The 15,454-nt window shown below is 42.3% G+C and overlaps 1 protein-coding gene across 2 annotated transcripts in view; it reads right to left on the bottom strand.

The window, feature by feature from the left end:
* The window catches only part of slc35f4 (solute carrier family 35 member F4), a 42,141-nt gene that overhangs the window by 14,801 nt on the left and 11,886 nt on the right, over window positions 1-15,454 (bottom strand). The window contains exon 1 of one of the 2 annotated variants that reach the window (XM_061259467.1): window positions 5,257-5,605. The exons of the other annotated variant lie outside the window; for it this stretch is intronic. Coding sequence (XP_061115451.1) covers window positions 5,257-5,332 — 76 coding nt within the window. The 5' untranslated portion in view covers window positions 5,333-5,605. Of the gene's footprint in view, window positions 1-5,256; window positions 5,606-15,454 lie in introns of those variants that run through there. 2 annotated transcript variants of the gene reach the window in all.

Below are 15,454 nucleotides of genomic sequence, written 5' to 3'. Positions count from 1 at the left end.
TAAACACAAACAAACAGTTATACAGAGGCTACACTACGATCTCTTGTCTTCATTGATTCATCAATTAAAAGTCTCCAAACTTATTGGCTGGTGCTTCATCCCACTGCAAGGCAATGATCCCAAACATACACCAGTGCTCTCTTTCCATACAGTTTGTTTTGGTAAGCCTGTTATTTGGCCTATGTCTCTGGATATTTTTATGCCTCTTATTTCTCAGCCTCATAATGGCTTCCTTGGCTTTCATTGGCACAACTCTGCTCCTTATGTTGACAAACAGCAACAGACTCCAATGGCAATCAAAAGCCTAGAATCAAGACCACATACTGAAAAAATTATTATACCCGCACTAAGGATGTGTTCCAATAAACCTGACAAATCATACAGTTGAGAAGCCAAACATCCAGTTTCCTTTCATCCCCTAAAATGGGGAACAGATCACCCAATATGGATATAAACACCCTCACATTAAAGGTGACAGTCTGCACATTGACCTCATATGCAGTGTGCATATGCATATCCAATGAGCCAGAGTACAGAGCCAAAATAAAATTAACTGTGCCACTGTCCAAATACTAACAGATCTCACTGTATGCACATAAACGAAACGAAATATAAATAAATTATGAACAACGTGAAATGAAAAGGCACAGATGAATATATGCTTTCATAAATTCCCTGAAATGCAATCCCCAAGAGATGGTGAAAATTAAAAAGGTTTACACTGTTCAAAGAATGGATAAAAACACAGACAGTAATCCAGTTAATTGCTTGGTTGAATGTATTTTCATGGCTGTCTTACAAAAAAATGTGTCTCGTAATATTGCAGTTTGCTATTATTACAATCATTTTAGCTTGGACAATACCAATAAGATGAGATACTGTAACCACAGTTACCTAATGTAATACCTAATTTATTTGGGTATTTGTGAGCACAACAGAAGAAAACTACTGTATGTTCCAATACTACACTGTTGCTGTGTTAATTCACCAGTAAAGATGATCTTACTGCATAGCGGAATCAGCTTTCTTTAGATTTGAAGAACTCAAAATGCCAGTGGGGTTTGAGACCAAGTTAAAGACTATTAATATTAGTCTGGCTCAATTAATAAAGTTACTGCAATTCATAGGGATGACATTTTGGAGTGTTGTTTAGAAATCAAAGAGTGCTCTATAATTAATTATTTAATAACGAAGCAGACTCCATATTATAGGTATTGATTTCATACTGAAGAGTCATTAGTTAGTAATTGTCGCTGAGAAAGCATGGCTTTGATGCAAAATTGAGAGGACTGGATGATGCAGATTCCCCTGCCTCAGCTAATCAATACAAGTTCAGAGATTGAAACCACAATAAAAGCCTGAACATGGGTCCTTATATGGAATACTGTCATAACATAAATATGTATTTTGCTGCTTACAAAAATACTGTAGCAGAAAAGCTAATGTTTGTAAAGAGCTGAATTGCCTTAAACTAGTGTTTTGACTGTATTACAATAAAGAAAACATTCAGCAGGGAAGAGGTTACAAATATCCCTATCATTGTGTCCAATACACTGGATGTTTTGAGAGCACTAAGGTCATTTCTAGACTATAGTACATTACTTTACATTATCATTGTATGCACCATGGAAACACTTATGGGGATACACCGTCCTGTCTACATAGGCATGTGCTATTTAGGTGTGTGACAAGAAACAAGAAGTACATTTAATTTGCTAAAATTTTGTTAGAACAAATGTGTCAATCATCTGAATAATCCATTGGTAACCATCTCAAAATTGTGTCTTAATTGTCTCAAACTGTTCTGTTCACTTTCTTCTCCTCGAGAATGTGAATGTGTCTATCTTAATGGAAATAGTGTTCAATTCAGAAAAATCTGTGGAATCATTCCAATATACCAGCTACAAGTAAGACGACAATGTCTCTGTTATCTGTTTTTCACATTGTGCACATGCACATGCAAAGAAAGCCAAGTGCTTCCTCATTATGGGCAGAACAGATTAATTGAACTTTACATCAACAATATACCTTGGATTTTAAAATGGAGAAAAAGAGAAGCTACATTTATTCAAATAATTCTACAGACATTTGAGAAAAATGGCACCACAAAATCATCAACAAATATTCCAGGCATAAAGACTGGCAGCAGTAACAATGGTTAGAAACACCCCTGATGTCAGATTCCATGAAGGATTTGTTCTTACGCACATTATTATCAGAGACCAGCCATCACGGTCTGGAAGTTTCCTAGATCTTTGTCACACTGCCTCCAAATGTGGTGTGCCTCCAGTGTTCAAAGACAGTGGTTTCTCTTTTGCAACTATAACAAAGACTTTTTTGAATTTCCCTTTCATAAAATCTAAATTCTGCTACATTTCCATAGTAAAGATGTCCTAAGACAAAGAATGTTCAAGCACTAAAAATGTAAAGCAAGTAAGTAAGGGAAGTACGTCCCTTGAGGGCATATCTTCAGCACAAGCAATACTCGTAAAATGAACTTGGATTCATAAACTACTAAAAAATACTTAATACATGAAATTGGGTAAATACATGATGACAAGTAAGAAGGCAATATACACAGTGAAATATCTTGTCCTAATTAAACTCTAACAAAGACCATCCACATACTGTGTACAGCAAACAGTGATGGTATTGATTGCTTTTCAGGTATTCCCACTGCTATCTCCTTCTATTCTGAAGATGAACTACCCCCTATACCCAACTGTACATAGATTGATGTGTCTGAATGAATTACATATGAATGAATTACATACGCTACAGGGCGGCCTGTGGCGTAGTGGTTAAGGTGAATGACTGGCAAGGGCGGGGGTTCGAATCCCGACACAATAAGATCCGCACAGCCGTTGGGCCCTGGAGCAAGGCCCTTAACCCAGCATTGCTCCAGGGGAGGATTGTCTCCTGCTTGGTCTAATCAACAGTACGTCGCTCTGGATAAGATCATCTGCCAAATGCCAGTAATGTAATATATACGTACAGTAAGACACTTATGTCTCAATATTAATGTTGTTTGTGTGCTCCACTCCGTTTACCAATGTGCCATTTATCGGTAATATATCATTACATTTGTAGAATTGTAGAATATTTTGCTGTGAAGGATTCAAATAGATTGTTAAAGCACTAGTATCTGTTTGTGGCGACATATAGCTTAAATTGTTATTTTTCACATTATCTTTCCCTGTTAAGGCTGCTGGTAATGCTACTGCAGGATGGCTTTTGCACTAAGACCAGCATAAAAAAAGAATAATTTTATGTTCATGCACCATTCCACATCTATGCTTACGAAGCTGCATTTGTGCCAAGGGCAGGCTCAGTATTGTCAAAATACTGTCCTCGGTTTCTTGGAACTGTTCAAGTGCTTGCGCTCGCCAACTACATCTGCATTCTTAAAACAGTGCTCACAGTTTATTTTTCATGCGTATGCCAACTGGTTCAGTAATGCACAAAAGAAATCTCTCACAAAAATGAAATACTGGAGGTGGGACTAGCTTCACATCCACAGCTTGCATTATTTTAGTTAATTACAACAATCCAACAGATATAAATAATTTAGAATGTATGGTAAATAATAGCTAAAACACTGTCCGAGATACAGGTACATAGCCTGATAATGCCAAGACACCAGCATAATTTCAAGATGACGCTCAGCAGTTTTCCTCACTAGGTGCACCAGCCAGAGGTGTGGGCGAAGAAATGGAGATGGAACGTCCTGGCCGACAGCGTGTGTCCATTTCCTGCAGTGCTGAATGGCACTAAAGACTAAAGAGGTGCATCAAATTTCCCATGACCGACAATAACTCAATTAGAACGAAGGCTTATGCTTTGGCCACCTTGCAAAGTTTCCTTAGAGCAACTAACTGTCCAGTACCGACATTCTGCATGTGCTGCATGACTCATTAAGCATGTATACTGTACATGCGCTGATTGCATGCCCACATAATAAATGTGCAGGTATCCTCTCTTAAGGAATAGCAGTTTTTACATGAGAAATGAGATGGACGAGGCAGCTATAAGCTAAGAATGAAAGGTATGCTATTTACTGTATGATAACCTAACAACCATTCGGGGCACACATTTCAAATAGACTTTTTACACAATTGTGTATTTTGACTAAAATTATATGTCCAGAGTATCATGGGCTTGAACGCATGTTCTTCCTATCAACCTTTGGTATGGTCTAATATTATTTTCATAGATAAATTGGTTCAAAGTTTATGAAAGGAGAAGGCGACTTCTGACCAAACTAGAGCATTCTGGTTGAGATTAACTGTTTTTAATTAACAAGAATCTATAGATGTCTAAATTAGGGGATCTAAATCTCATTCAAACAGACAATGGTGAGCCATTGTGTTGTCACTTTCAGGTGACAACACACACACACACATGCATGCACATGGACCCACGCACACACATACACACAGACACACACACGTGCGTGTGCACACACACACACACACACTTAAACTCACTTATTCATGTCCTCCTATACACAAGCACATGAACAAAGAGTCGCACAAATGGACTGCTCAAGTGGCATCGCTTGACTTATTGGCTGCTGTCACAAGTTCCACAGCCCTCAGCTTTTATTGCTCAATAAAGCATGCTACTCACAGAAAATTACTCTCATAAAAGTTACAGAGACACCCCCATTAACACCTTGCTATTCCCAAATCAACACTCCGCCGTAGAAAAGCTACAATTAAAGTATGGCCTCCCATTAGTGGTACGTGTCCTGGAAGGGCTGTTAACCTGTAAATTTATCACAATCCTCAAGGGTTTATTCACATTTTTGCCAATACCAGAGGGTCACAGGAACACCTGAATGTTTACATGGTGAGCACATGCACACTCCGTCACACAGCTCCCTTCCACCATGGCTTGCGCATCACATGCAGCTGTACGGGGACTGCGTGTACGCCACAGATCCTGAAGAGTGGACCCTGACTGCCTGTGTAATCAGCTTCTCTTCACACACGTGTGAACTCTCTCTCTCACACAAACACACACAGTGCATACTATGCTATCAGCAACAGAAGCACTGTGCGCATTGTCCTATCATACACACACATGCACACACACATACACACACACACGCACACACACACACACACACACGCACACACATACACACACACACACACACGCACATACATACACACACGCACACACACACACACACACGCTGTGTCTCACTCACCCCTGCCCGCCCCCACACCCCCCGCTCTCCGGGCCCTTTACCTTCGGAGACCGGGCAGGTCAGGACCTGGGTGCTGTAGGAGCTGAGGGGAGCCACTCTGGCGGAGTGCTTCTTCATCCTCTGCTAGGGGCCGAAACTACAGTCCCCTCCGAGGGGCGCTCTGTGTGCTGTCCCTGCGGCTGGGGTCGGGGGGGGTCGGTGCGCTCAGCCGCTCCTGCAGACCCTCCGCATCACCCAAGCAGTGTCTCCCTCCGGCTCCCTCACTCTCTCTCTCTTACTCTCTCTCTATGTCGTTCTCTCCCTCTTCCTTGTCGTGGAGGCTGGTGTGGAGTGCAGCTGCAGGGATGTGGGGGTTCGGTGTTGCTCTGGCACGCCGTGACCAGCGCTGTACTGTCTCCCGCGGAGACTGAGGCTGGAGTGCGGCACGGCGCAGTCCTTCCCCCTCTCTCTCCCTGTCTCTCCCTCCCTCTCTCTCTCTCCCTCTCTCCGTCCCTCTCTCCTCCTCTCCGCTGGCTCTGCGTATCGGCTGCTTTGTTTGGAAGGTAACCAAGCAGCCCCTGCTAATTATGCTGCGTTAGCGGCTCTCTCTCTCTCTCTCTCTCTCTCTGTCAAACGCTGGCCCAGCCTCTGGCGCTTGCTGTCTCTTTCTACTACTTCATCCCTACTTCACTACTCCTTCAGTTGTGGATTATTTATAGAGGTGCTGCGCTTTTATCTGCTGGCGCAACGCTAAGGAATCATGCAGTCAGAGACCCTGCTCCCCTCCCCCCCGAAACAGTTCCCGTCACGCAGGGGAAAGTAGAGGAAGTCCCCTGCTCAGCTTTTGTGCTTCACGTCTTTTCTGAGGGATGCCACACACCCTCACACTGGGTTTTACCCCCATGCAGGGCTTAGCAGTGTTTGTGTGTGTATGTGCAGCAAGTGTGTGTGTGTGTGTGTGTGTGTGTGTGTGTGTGTGTGCAGCAAGTGTGTGTGTGTGTGTGTGCAGCAAGTGTGTGTGTGTGTATGTGCAGCAAGTGTGTGTGTGTATGTACAGTAAATGTGTCTGTGTGTGTCTGTACAGTAAGTGTGTCTGTGTGTGTATGTATAGTAAGTGTGTGTGTGCGTGTGTGTGTATGTGCAGTAAGTGTGTGTGTATGTACAGTTAGTGTGTGTGTGTGTGTGTGTGCAGTAAGTGTGTGTGCGTGTGTCTGTACGGTAAGTGTGTGTGTATGTACAGTTAGTGTGTATGTATGTGCAGTGTGTGTGCGTGTGTCTGTACAGTAAGTGTGTGTGTATGTACAGTTAGTGTGTGTGTATGTGCAGTGTGTGTGCGTGTGTCTGTACAGTAAGTGTGTGTGTATGTACAGTTAGTGTGTGTGTGGTGCAGTAAGTGTGTGTGCGTGTCTGTCTGTACAGTAAGTGTGTATGTGTGTGTGTATGTGCAGTAAGTGTGTGTGTAAGAACAGTGAGTGTGTGTGTCTGTACAGTAAGTGTGTGTGTGTGAGTGTGTGTGTCTGTGTGTGCGTGTGTGTTGTGTATAAACCTAACAATGCGGCACCAGAAGGAGTATAGAGTTGCAGTGCATTAAGGCCTGGTCTGAAATGGCTAAGAAGATAGGTGAGTAATACAGATGAGAGGACAAGAAAAGGGTAATAATTAAGGACAAACAATGAAGACTATAAATAAGACTATTAAAATGAAGTGCCTACACTGAGTCTGATCATATGATACAAGGATAGTAAGGATGTCCTCTCCCTGATTTTCATCTTGTGTTATACTGTATATAGAAATAGAATCACTAAAATATGCCATCATTGGGCAGCAGGGTCTATAAATCCATTCTGCATGGGAAATATGTACATGCCTGACAGAAAGCTGAAACCTGCCTAATATTCACATATCTATAGTAATCATAATATCAATGCTCTAGTGATAACATCAAATAGAATGTTATTTTGTTATTACATCTTTAATAAAATGTGGAATAAAAACTGGTTTGTGTTTTCTTTAAGGGAGTATGAATAGGAATACAGTGGATTGTGTAATAATTACTCATGAAAAACCTGGGTAATTCACATCAGCAATGCTAAAAGGGACAGAAAATGAGAGTGCCATCTTGTGGTTCAATCGATAATTAGGGCCAGTCTCGACTTCTGGCTTGTCTTTATGTAAATCCCTCATCCCTGCGGGCCGAGTACAGTACTGTAAGAACCTCAGTTCCCGCCAGTATCTGTCACTCATACAGGTTTTGACAGTGATCGATTCACGTTCCGTCATTTCTGCATTGCGTGGCAATTGCGCGCGTGGGCATTTTCTGGGAAACCCCCCATTAGTGCCCTGAGGTCACATGGAAGGGATCCCAAAAACCCAACACGCCGGGCTGTGGGTGCAGGAGGACCAGACAACGGTCAGGAAGTGCCCTCTTCAGACGCCGGGTCCTATTGACCATATCTGTCTGCGGTTTAGCGGTCAAGAATGTAATGTGGAATCGCGAGACATCTGCCAAAGGCTAGAACGGTTATTGATGCAGAGAAAATGCTCCACACTTACAGTCAGTGTGGTGTAATACAATCTCAAACACCTGACACTGTAAGGAAAAATAACTAGAGATTAGAGATAACCACACAATATTACTATTGTGTGTTTGTCATGATTGCTGCCTATAATTGCTATACACTTTTTCCTCAAGGTTAAGGTTATGTTGTCTAATGTCTACCGCAGTCAAGACGCTGCAAGAGAATCTGAACTGGCAACCCACCCTTGTGCTCTCACCAAACTGTAGCTAAGTTTACACGGAGCCATTTATTCGCATGTCAAAATGTTTTATTCTAATGAACTGCTTGGGGAAAGTGAACACACACCATGTAAACCAGGCCTGTGAAGGTGCGGGGGCTACCTACCATTAATCATCCTCCACCTCCTCTCCCAGACCCCTCTATATCTCAGCTCTGTAGCCTGGCAAGGCTACAAAGAGCATTAAGAGATGAGACAGCTCCTTGGAAATCCCAGCGCAGGGCCCACTGCATGTTGTTTACTTAACGGGCCATAAACGAGGAAGGACTGCCGGGCAGGGCAGAGGGCAATACGATGACTATTTGTCTATTTAGCTGGCAGCCGGCAACAAGTGCAGTGAAACAAGCCCCATCTCTCAGTCTGTCTCCAGAGCGCACACTAGAGGGCACTCACAACAGACATGGTGCATTGTATTATCCCTGTTATCCTTCTATATCAGCCGTCATCAAGTCTGGACCAAATCTGTCTCTGGTTTTCTTTTCTTAGTTTTACAATTAGTGCTCCTGATTGGCCAGCCTGTCTTCACACAGGTAAAGGGAGGGTGGAAAACCAGCAGTTTGTGGACCTTGATTTGATAATCCCTGTTCTATATGGTGTGCCCACAAGGCCTTGCACTGTGCCTTGGAGATTGTATGGGTTAGGGCACTGACTATAAGGCTTTCACCGTGTGTGAGAAGGTTAGTCTGCTTTATGAAAGCCTGAATCACACTGCAGGGAAATCATGCAGCACTACTTTTACCTCAGCCCCCTCTACCAGAGAGCTGTGGAGCAGATTCAGAAGAGGGAATTCACAGTAACATTGGACAGTGGAGGCTGAGAGTGTTACTGCCAGAGGCATTGGGCTCAGCCTCGAGTCAGCTGTAGGGAGGGAGGGAGAGAATGTGTGTGTGTGTTTGTGTGTATGTGAGCAGAGAGAGCAAGAGAGAGAAAAACAGAGAGAGTAAGAGGGAGAGAGTAAGAGAGAGATAAAGTTATTCATCAGTGTTATTGTATGAATGTATTCATGTATACTTTGGCAATATTTAGAAATGCATTTCCGCACCTTCAATTTCTATCTGAATTTTAAGAGACTGAGTTGGCGAGAGGAGGATTAGGAGAAAGTGCTGCAAAGGCTATAATCTCAAAGCCTTCCAGTAATCAAGGTTCTCCCTGCAGCCTTGCTTTATTACTGTTATTATGACATGCTGCTTGTTTGTTTTAATGCATGACCCCTCCTCCTCCTCATGCCTGTGCCCAGCTTCCCCGCACCTCTTTACGACTCTATCTTATCTTTATTAGCTGTGCTAATGTCTTCCTCCAAATACCTTCATTATACCATCCATCTGTCCACATCTTTGTGGTTGAGCCAGGAGCGCAGGTAGATTGATATGGTCACAGTGACTCAAAGTTTCAGTCAGGAGGGCCGTTAGACACCACCAGGAGGGCCCTAAAACACAGGAACATGTATAGCCATGCCCTGAGCACAAGAGCAGAGAGGCTCTAACTAATGGATATTAGTTTGCCTCTGAGAGTGTAAGTATACAGACAGCTCTATCATTGTGTCTGCAACTTTACAATGTATAAATCAGCCAATGCAAGTCACACCCACACACGCACTCACACGCGCGTATGCACGCACACACTTGCAAAATACCTATGCTAAGAGCAAATTGGAGCATGCATGGTCTGACAGAACAAGTCAAATTGCCACCACCGGGAGTAATACATTTGACAAAGTATTTCACACTAGACCTTGCTGTAGTCCTACTCCATGCTCACAGTGATGATTCACGGCCCCAGTGGTGTTCATATACACAAAGCTTTATTATACCATTCCATTCTGGCTCCTGGTAATAACAGTGTCCACGCAGAAACATGCAGCTACACACCCTGTACACACATTCATCAATGGGCAACAAGTTGATTAGACATATTTTTTAGACTTATTGATCTTCTGCTGCTGTAGCCTATCCAATTAGAGGTTTGACGCATTGCGTGTTCACAGATGCTCTTCTGCATACCACTGTTGTAATGTGTGGTTATTTGCCTTACTGCCACCTTCCTGTCAGCTTTGACCAGTCTGGCCCTTCTCCTCTGACATCTCTCATTAACAAGCCACTTGTGAAAATAAATGTGCACAGCAAATTTCATGGCAATCCAGCCATTACTTTTTGAGATATGTCAATCACAATTTGAAAGTTGATAGTGGCGCAAGAGGAAAGATCATGGGGTCACCAAAATTGCTTCCTGGTGGGAACATTAATGGGCACAGCATGGTTTATTACAAACCAATCATTACTTTTCCAGCTATATCAATCACAATTTGAACGTTTGGTTTGATGGAAAAGTCATGGGATCACTAACAGCTAAATCTTCCTCTTGGGAAGACAAATGTGTACGCCAAATTTCATCCCAATCCAGCCATTTCATTTCCAGATATGTCAATCAAAATTTGAAGGTTTAGCCTGATGGTGGCACTAGAGGAAAGGTCTTTGGGTCGTCATAAATAGGTTTCTTCCTCTTGGGAACATAAATGTGCAAGTGAAATTGCATGCCAATCCAGCCATTACTTTTTTGGATGGATATGTCAATCAAAAATGAGGGTTTAGCCTGATGGCACTAGAGAAAAATGCATCATGAGTTCATCAAATTCATGAATGTCCTCAGCAATTTTCATTGGAATGTTGATCAAGGTTTGGCCTGATGTTGGAGCTAGAAGAATAGGCCTTGGGCTATCCAAACCAGAGGTTTCTTCCACTTTTCTCCATGGCAAGTTTCATGGCAATCCAGTCATTACCTTTTGAGAAATGTCAATGACAAATTGAAGGTTTAGCCTGATGGTGGCACAGGAGGAAAGGTCACGAGGTCACTAAAATCACTAGGTTATTTCCTCTTTGGAACATTAATGGACACAGCAAAGTTAATTGCCATCCAGCTATTTCTTATCCAGATATATCGAAAATGGAAGGTTTGGCCTGATGGTGGTGCTAGAGCAAAGTCCACAGGGTCACCAAAATCAAGAAATGACTTCCTCTTGGGAACATACATGTGCACAGCAAATTTCTTGGCAATCCAGCCATTACTTTGAGATATGTAAAATACAGTATTTGTTGTTAAACTGTATGTTTTCTTTTATTATTGATAAACTAATACAATTTTTAAAAGTTGATAGCAAAAAACAGATGGACAGAGTAATGGACTGGATGGACTGATAGACTGACAAATGGATGGATGTTCTCCATGCCTTGGTGGAGGTCATTTTTCTCCAGATCAGGGACAGGGGAGAAATTATCTAGCAATCTAACATACATGTGGCACTGAGTGCAGGTCTCTTATTTACATTACCCAGTGCACCATATTGCACAATTGGCAACACTTATTTTACTGGCTCAAAGAATGTTCCTTGTTTAAGTGTCCAACCTATAATTGGCACCTCGGGGCCAGTGCTATGAATACTGTATGGCCTCATATATTCCATGGAGCACCACACCACAGAGGTTACAGATTCAAGCTACACACTGGCATAATATAAATGTTTGAACAATAAAAATGGCACTCAATGGCAAAGCTACACTGATTATCAATGATCACAGATTTTTGCAGATAGTTGCTATCATGTCCTGTCATAATAATCAAGGAATGATTTTTAAATGTATTTTCTTCATTCACTCATATCACAGACACTCTTATCCAGAGGGCCATAAAGGCAAACACATGAAATGAATATCAGAAGAGATATGACAATATGATGTGGGTTAAACTGAATTAAGTGAACATGTTAGTGTGGAATCCAGTGAGACCTGCATTATAATGACCTCTAAATTGAAGCAGCTGCTTTTGCACAGGCACAAAAGGCCTGTTGGTGCCCCTACGGCACAGGAGAGGTGCTCTCTGTGCCCCATTTTCTGCCTTGGCAGATCTCCTCACAATCCCAATTTTTTTTGTCATGGCAACTGCAGCATTGTCATGCTATACGGGACTGAGGCAGCAGATATTTGAAAGTCCCCCCCCCCACACACACACACACACACACACATCCACACCACCGCCATGGCAACGCCTTTGCTGTGCTGTCCCTGCACACTGACAGAACCGCCTCCTTCAGGCTCTTTGACATTCAGATTACCTGACGCTCCTCCACTGCTGCCTGTCCTTTGTCTTCCTGCTTCAACATTCATCTTTAAACCAGATAGTGGAGCAGGAGGAGTGGGGAGAGGGGAGAGGGCCTTGCTCACGCCTCCATTTACTGTCCCTATCTGACACCTACCTACCACGCAGACCGCAACTGACCACAAACTGCAAAAAAGTTAGTTACAGCTGAAAAATCTAATGAATTAAACTTTCATTTAATACACCATTATTATTATTATTATTATTATTATTATTATTACTAGTATTAACCCATTCATTTCTTAATGCAGCTATGTCCTTCACAGAATACAAATGTTTTTAAAAATGACCCTTGTGTAGGTCTCGTTTATCATCTTATCTTATGTCAATAAATTAATTGAAGTGGTTTAGTTTAAATTATGGTGAAACCAAGAACAACAGCACCATCTACTGGTCATAAGAGAAACAAAGGATATGACCAATATTTTAGCTACAGGGCTACTTGCTCTCAGCCGCCAGTCAGCATATTAGTGTCAAGTAGTGCTTTTCATATAGTGACACGCCCCCTGGATTTGTTTGTCATTCAGGCCATCACAGTCATTACAGTAAGTCTGTGTGTGACAAGCACCTTCAATTTCTTACCTATTGAAGGCGTGAAATAGTGGCGAATTAATGAAATAGCAGGCACAAATATGAACAAGGTAGACTATGTACTTATCGTCTGTTTTCTAAGATGTCTTTGGAGGAAAAACTCAACATGAAGAGATTGAGGACCAAACAATGTGCAGCTTAGGCAACAGGACAAATGATTGTTTTGTGTTTCTAGGTTTGAACGAAAGGCTAGCTAACAGTGAGCATAGCTAAGAATTGACTTTACTGCTTCCCATGTTTGCTTTTTGGAGTCAACACAGCATGGACTCAAGTACGCTCAAGTACTTGGAAGTACGCTTTGGAAACTCATCTGTCAATGCCTGGTAATGCGAACATAGCCTCTCAGCTTGATGAAGGTAGCTAATCAGAACTCCGTATAGACACATAATGAACTTAAGTACTAATCAAATGGTATATATTTGACTGGCACATTTTGAAATGCAATGCTGGATTGTGAGCTATTGGTAGGTATTAGACTTATTTTTAGCCCTCCCTTCCAGCTCAAGAAGATGCACTACACTGCATGCCGTGGCTATATGCTCGGGTGCTTCAGTGCACTTCCAAACCCTTGCATGTCCCGCAGACAACATTTCTCCCGTAGCAACCAGTGTCTGAGGTTACAGCACGAACTGGCCTGCCAACAAAGAGACAAGCTGCTTGTAGTACCTGCATCTGTAGAAAATACATTTACATTTTAATCAGATTTTGTATGGGATCTCTTGTATGGAGTTGTTACTCATGTATTATTTGGTTGGCATTTTATATAGCGCCTTTATCCAAAGCGCTGTACAATTGATGCTACTCATTCACCCATTCATACACACACTCACACACCGACGGTGATTGGCTGCCATGCAAGGTACCAACCAGCTCATCAGGAGCAATTAGGGGTTAGGTGTCTTGCTCAGGGACGCTTCGACAACCCTCCGACTGCCAGACGACTGCTCTTACTGCCTGAGCCATGTCACCCCACAGCGACATGAATTTATTTTCTTATTTACCTGAAGATGTGTAATTCCAACTACCACATCTTCCTTCGGGCAAGAACATTTTTAGTTATTCACCATATTTAAATCCTCACTCTGAGCTTCAAATGATTTAAATCACTGTCACAAATCTCAAGTAGAACGATTTAATCTAGCAATTTTACATTTATCATTAACAAATGGTTATCTTGATAAGGACGTCATAGAGTGCAAATTTAAAATGGTTGATATGAAATTCATTTTTTTTTATGTTCAGCTAGTTATATTGGCTTGGAAACAAGGTGAACTCAAACAGTTAACAGGAATGTCTCATGCACTTGATACTTGAAAATTAACTGCAGTAAGTACGTGTCTAAGCACTTGATCTGCACTGATTGCAGTCAAGAGATCCACCACTGGAGTTTAGACTGGTTTAAAAGACTCAGTGCAGCTCCAGAAATGGGGTACCAACTGTGCCATGAAGACAATGACATCTAGGGGAAACCAAGCAAAGTAAAAATATATCACCTTCAAGTTGTTGCCTTGATGAGTTTTTTTATTTGAAGACTCCGAAAACAACCAAAAACAAATGCTGAAATCTTTCTTAGCTCCTTAGCTCGGAAGTTTTACATCATATCAAGGGAGGTAGGATGACTGTTGCATGTTCTTTTGCATGCAAAACTAAGAATTGAATTTAATATTAAATTTGCACTCTATGACGTCCCTTATCAAGATAAGCATTTCTTAATGATAAATGTAAAACTGCTATATTAAATCATTCTACTTGAGATTTGTGACAGTGATTTATATAATTTGAAGATTGAAGTGGGGATTAAACACGGGGAATAACTAAAAATGATCTTGCCTGAAGGGTGCGTGTGGTAGTTGGAATGCCACAGCTTATTCAGGTAAGGAATACAGGATTGCGGACACAAAACGCTGCCACTAGAGGGCAGCATGCGATTGAAAAAATCTTTTGGAGCCCGAGCTGCATTTGACGAAGGATCTTTCCCACAAGATAAGGCATCCTCATTTATCACCACAAATAAACTTTACAAATGCCTGGAGGGCCCAGAAGGAAATCATAGAAGACAATCAATCACCAGCACATTGTTAACATCGCGCACAGTGCCTGAGACAACGCTGGTGCATATGCTGATTGCGCAGCTGATCAAATAATCTCTTCCCACAAATGAGCCATATTCATATGAACAGGGGGGCAGTAAAAATAAAAATAGATACTTCCTTCTATTACGGCTCCACTGTTCTGACACTCCCATCGTCTGTGTGTTTAATATGTTCTTCTCTGTAAAGCTCGATATTTACAGGAGCAAATCAGGTTAAGTATCAAAGAGATACAAAGCCATAGTACTACCCAGTTATTTTCCAAAATGTTTCATCATGAATGCTAGTTAGGGTATCATAAATTACCTCTGTGCAACTAAACCTGTTTTAAAGGGCTGCAGCATTGGCCCTTGATCTGCTGCACATAATGTGTAAGGGTGAGGGAGGGGTTTACATCAGCTAGTCCTCGGGCAGTTTCTGAGGGTTACTGTGGTGGACTGTAGCTTTGCCTGCCGCTGTAACACTTTGCTGAAAGGTAATGCAGTGTTCTGGCCACTAGGGGACCCTATAGATCTCGGGGTGTCACTGAAACAAGCCTTCCTGCCAGGCCCCCCGCAGGTGCAATCTGGTGCGTGGGGACCGCGTTCTATCACGCCAGATGTCATTATAGTAGGTGCCTGGGAGGGGGTGTGGA

The sequence above is a fragment of the Conger conger genome, chromosome 1, assembly GCF_963514075.1.
Source record: "Conger conger chromosome 1, fConCon1.1, whole genome shotgun sequence".
Classification (NCBI taxonomy): Eukaryota; Metazoa; Chordata; class Actinopteri; order Anguilliformes; family Congridae; genus Conger; species Conger conger.
The sequence above is the reverse complement of the archived record's forward strand: the minus strand, read 5'-3'. Positions and strand labels throughout refer to the sequence as shown.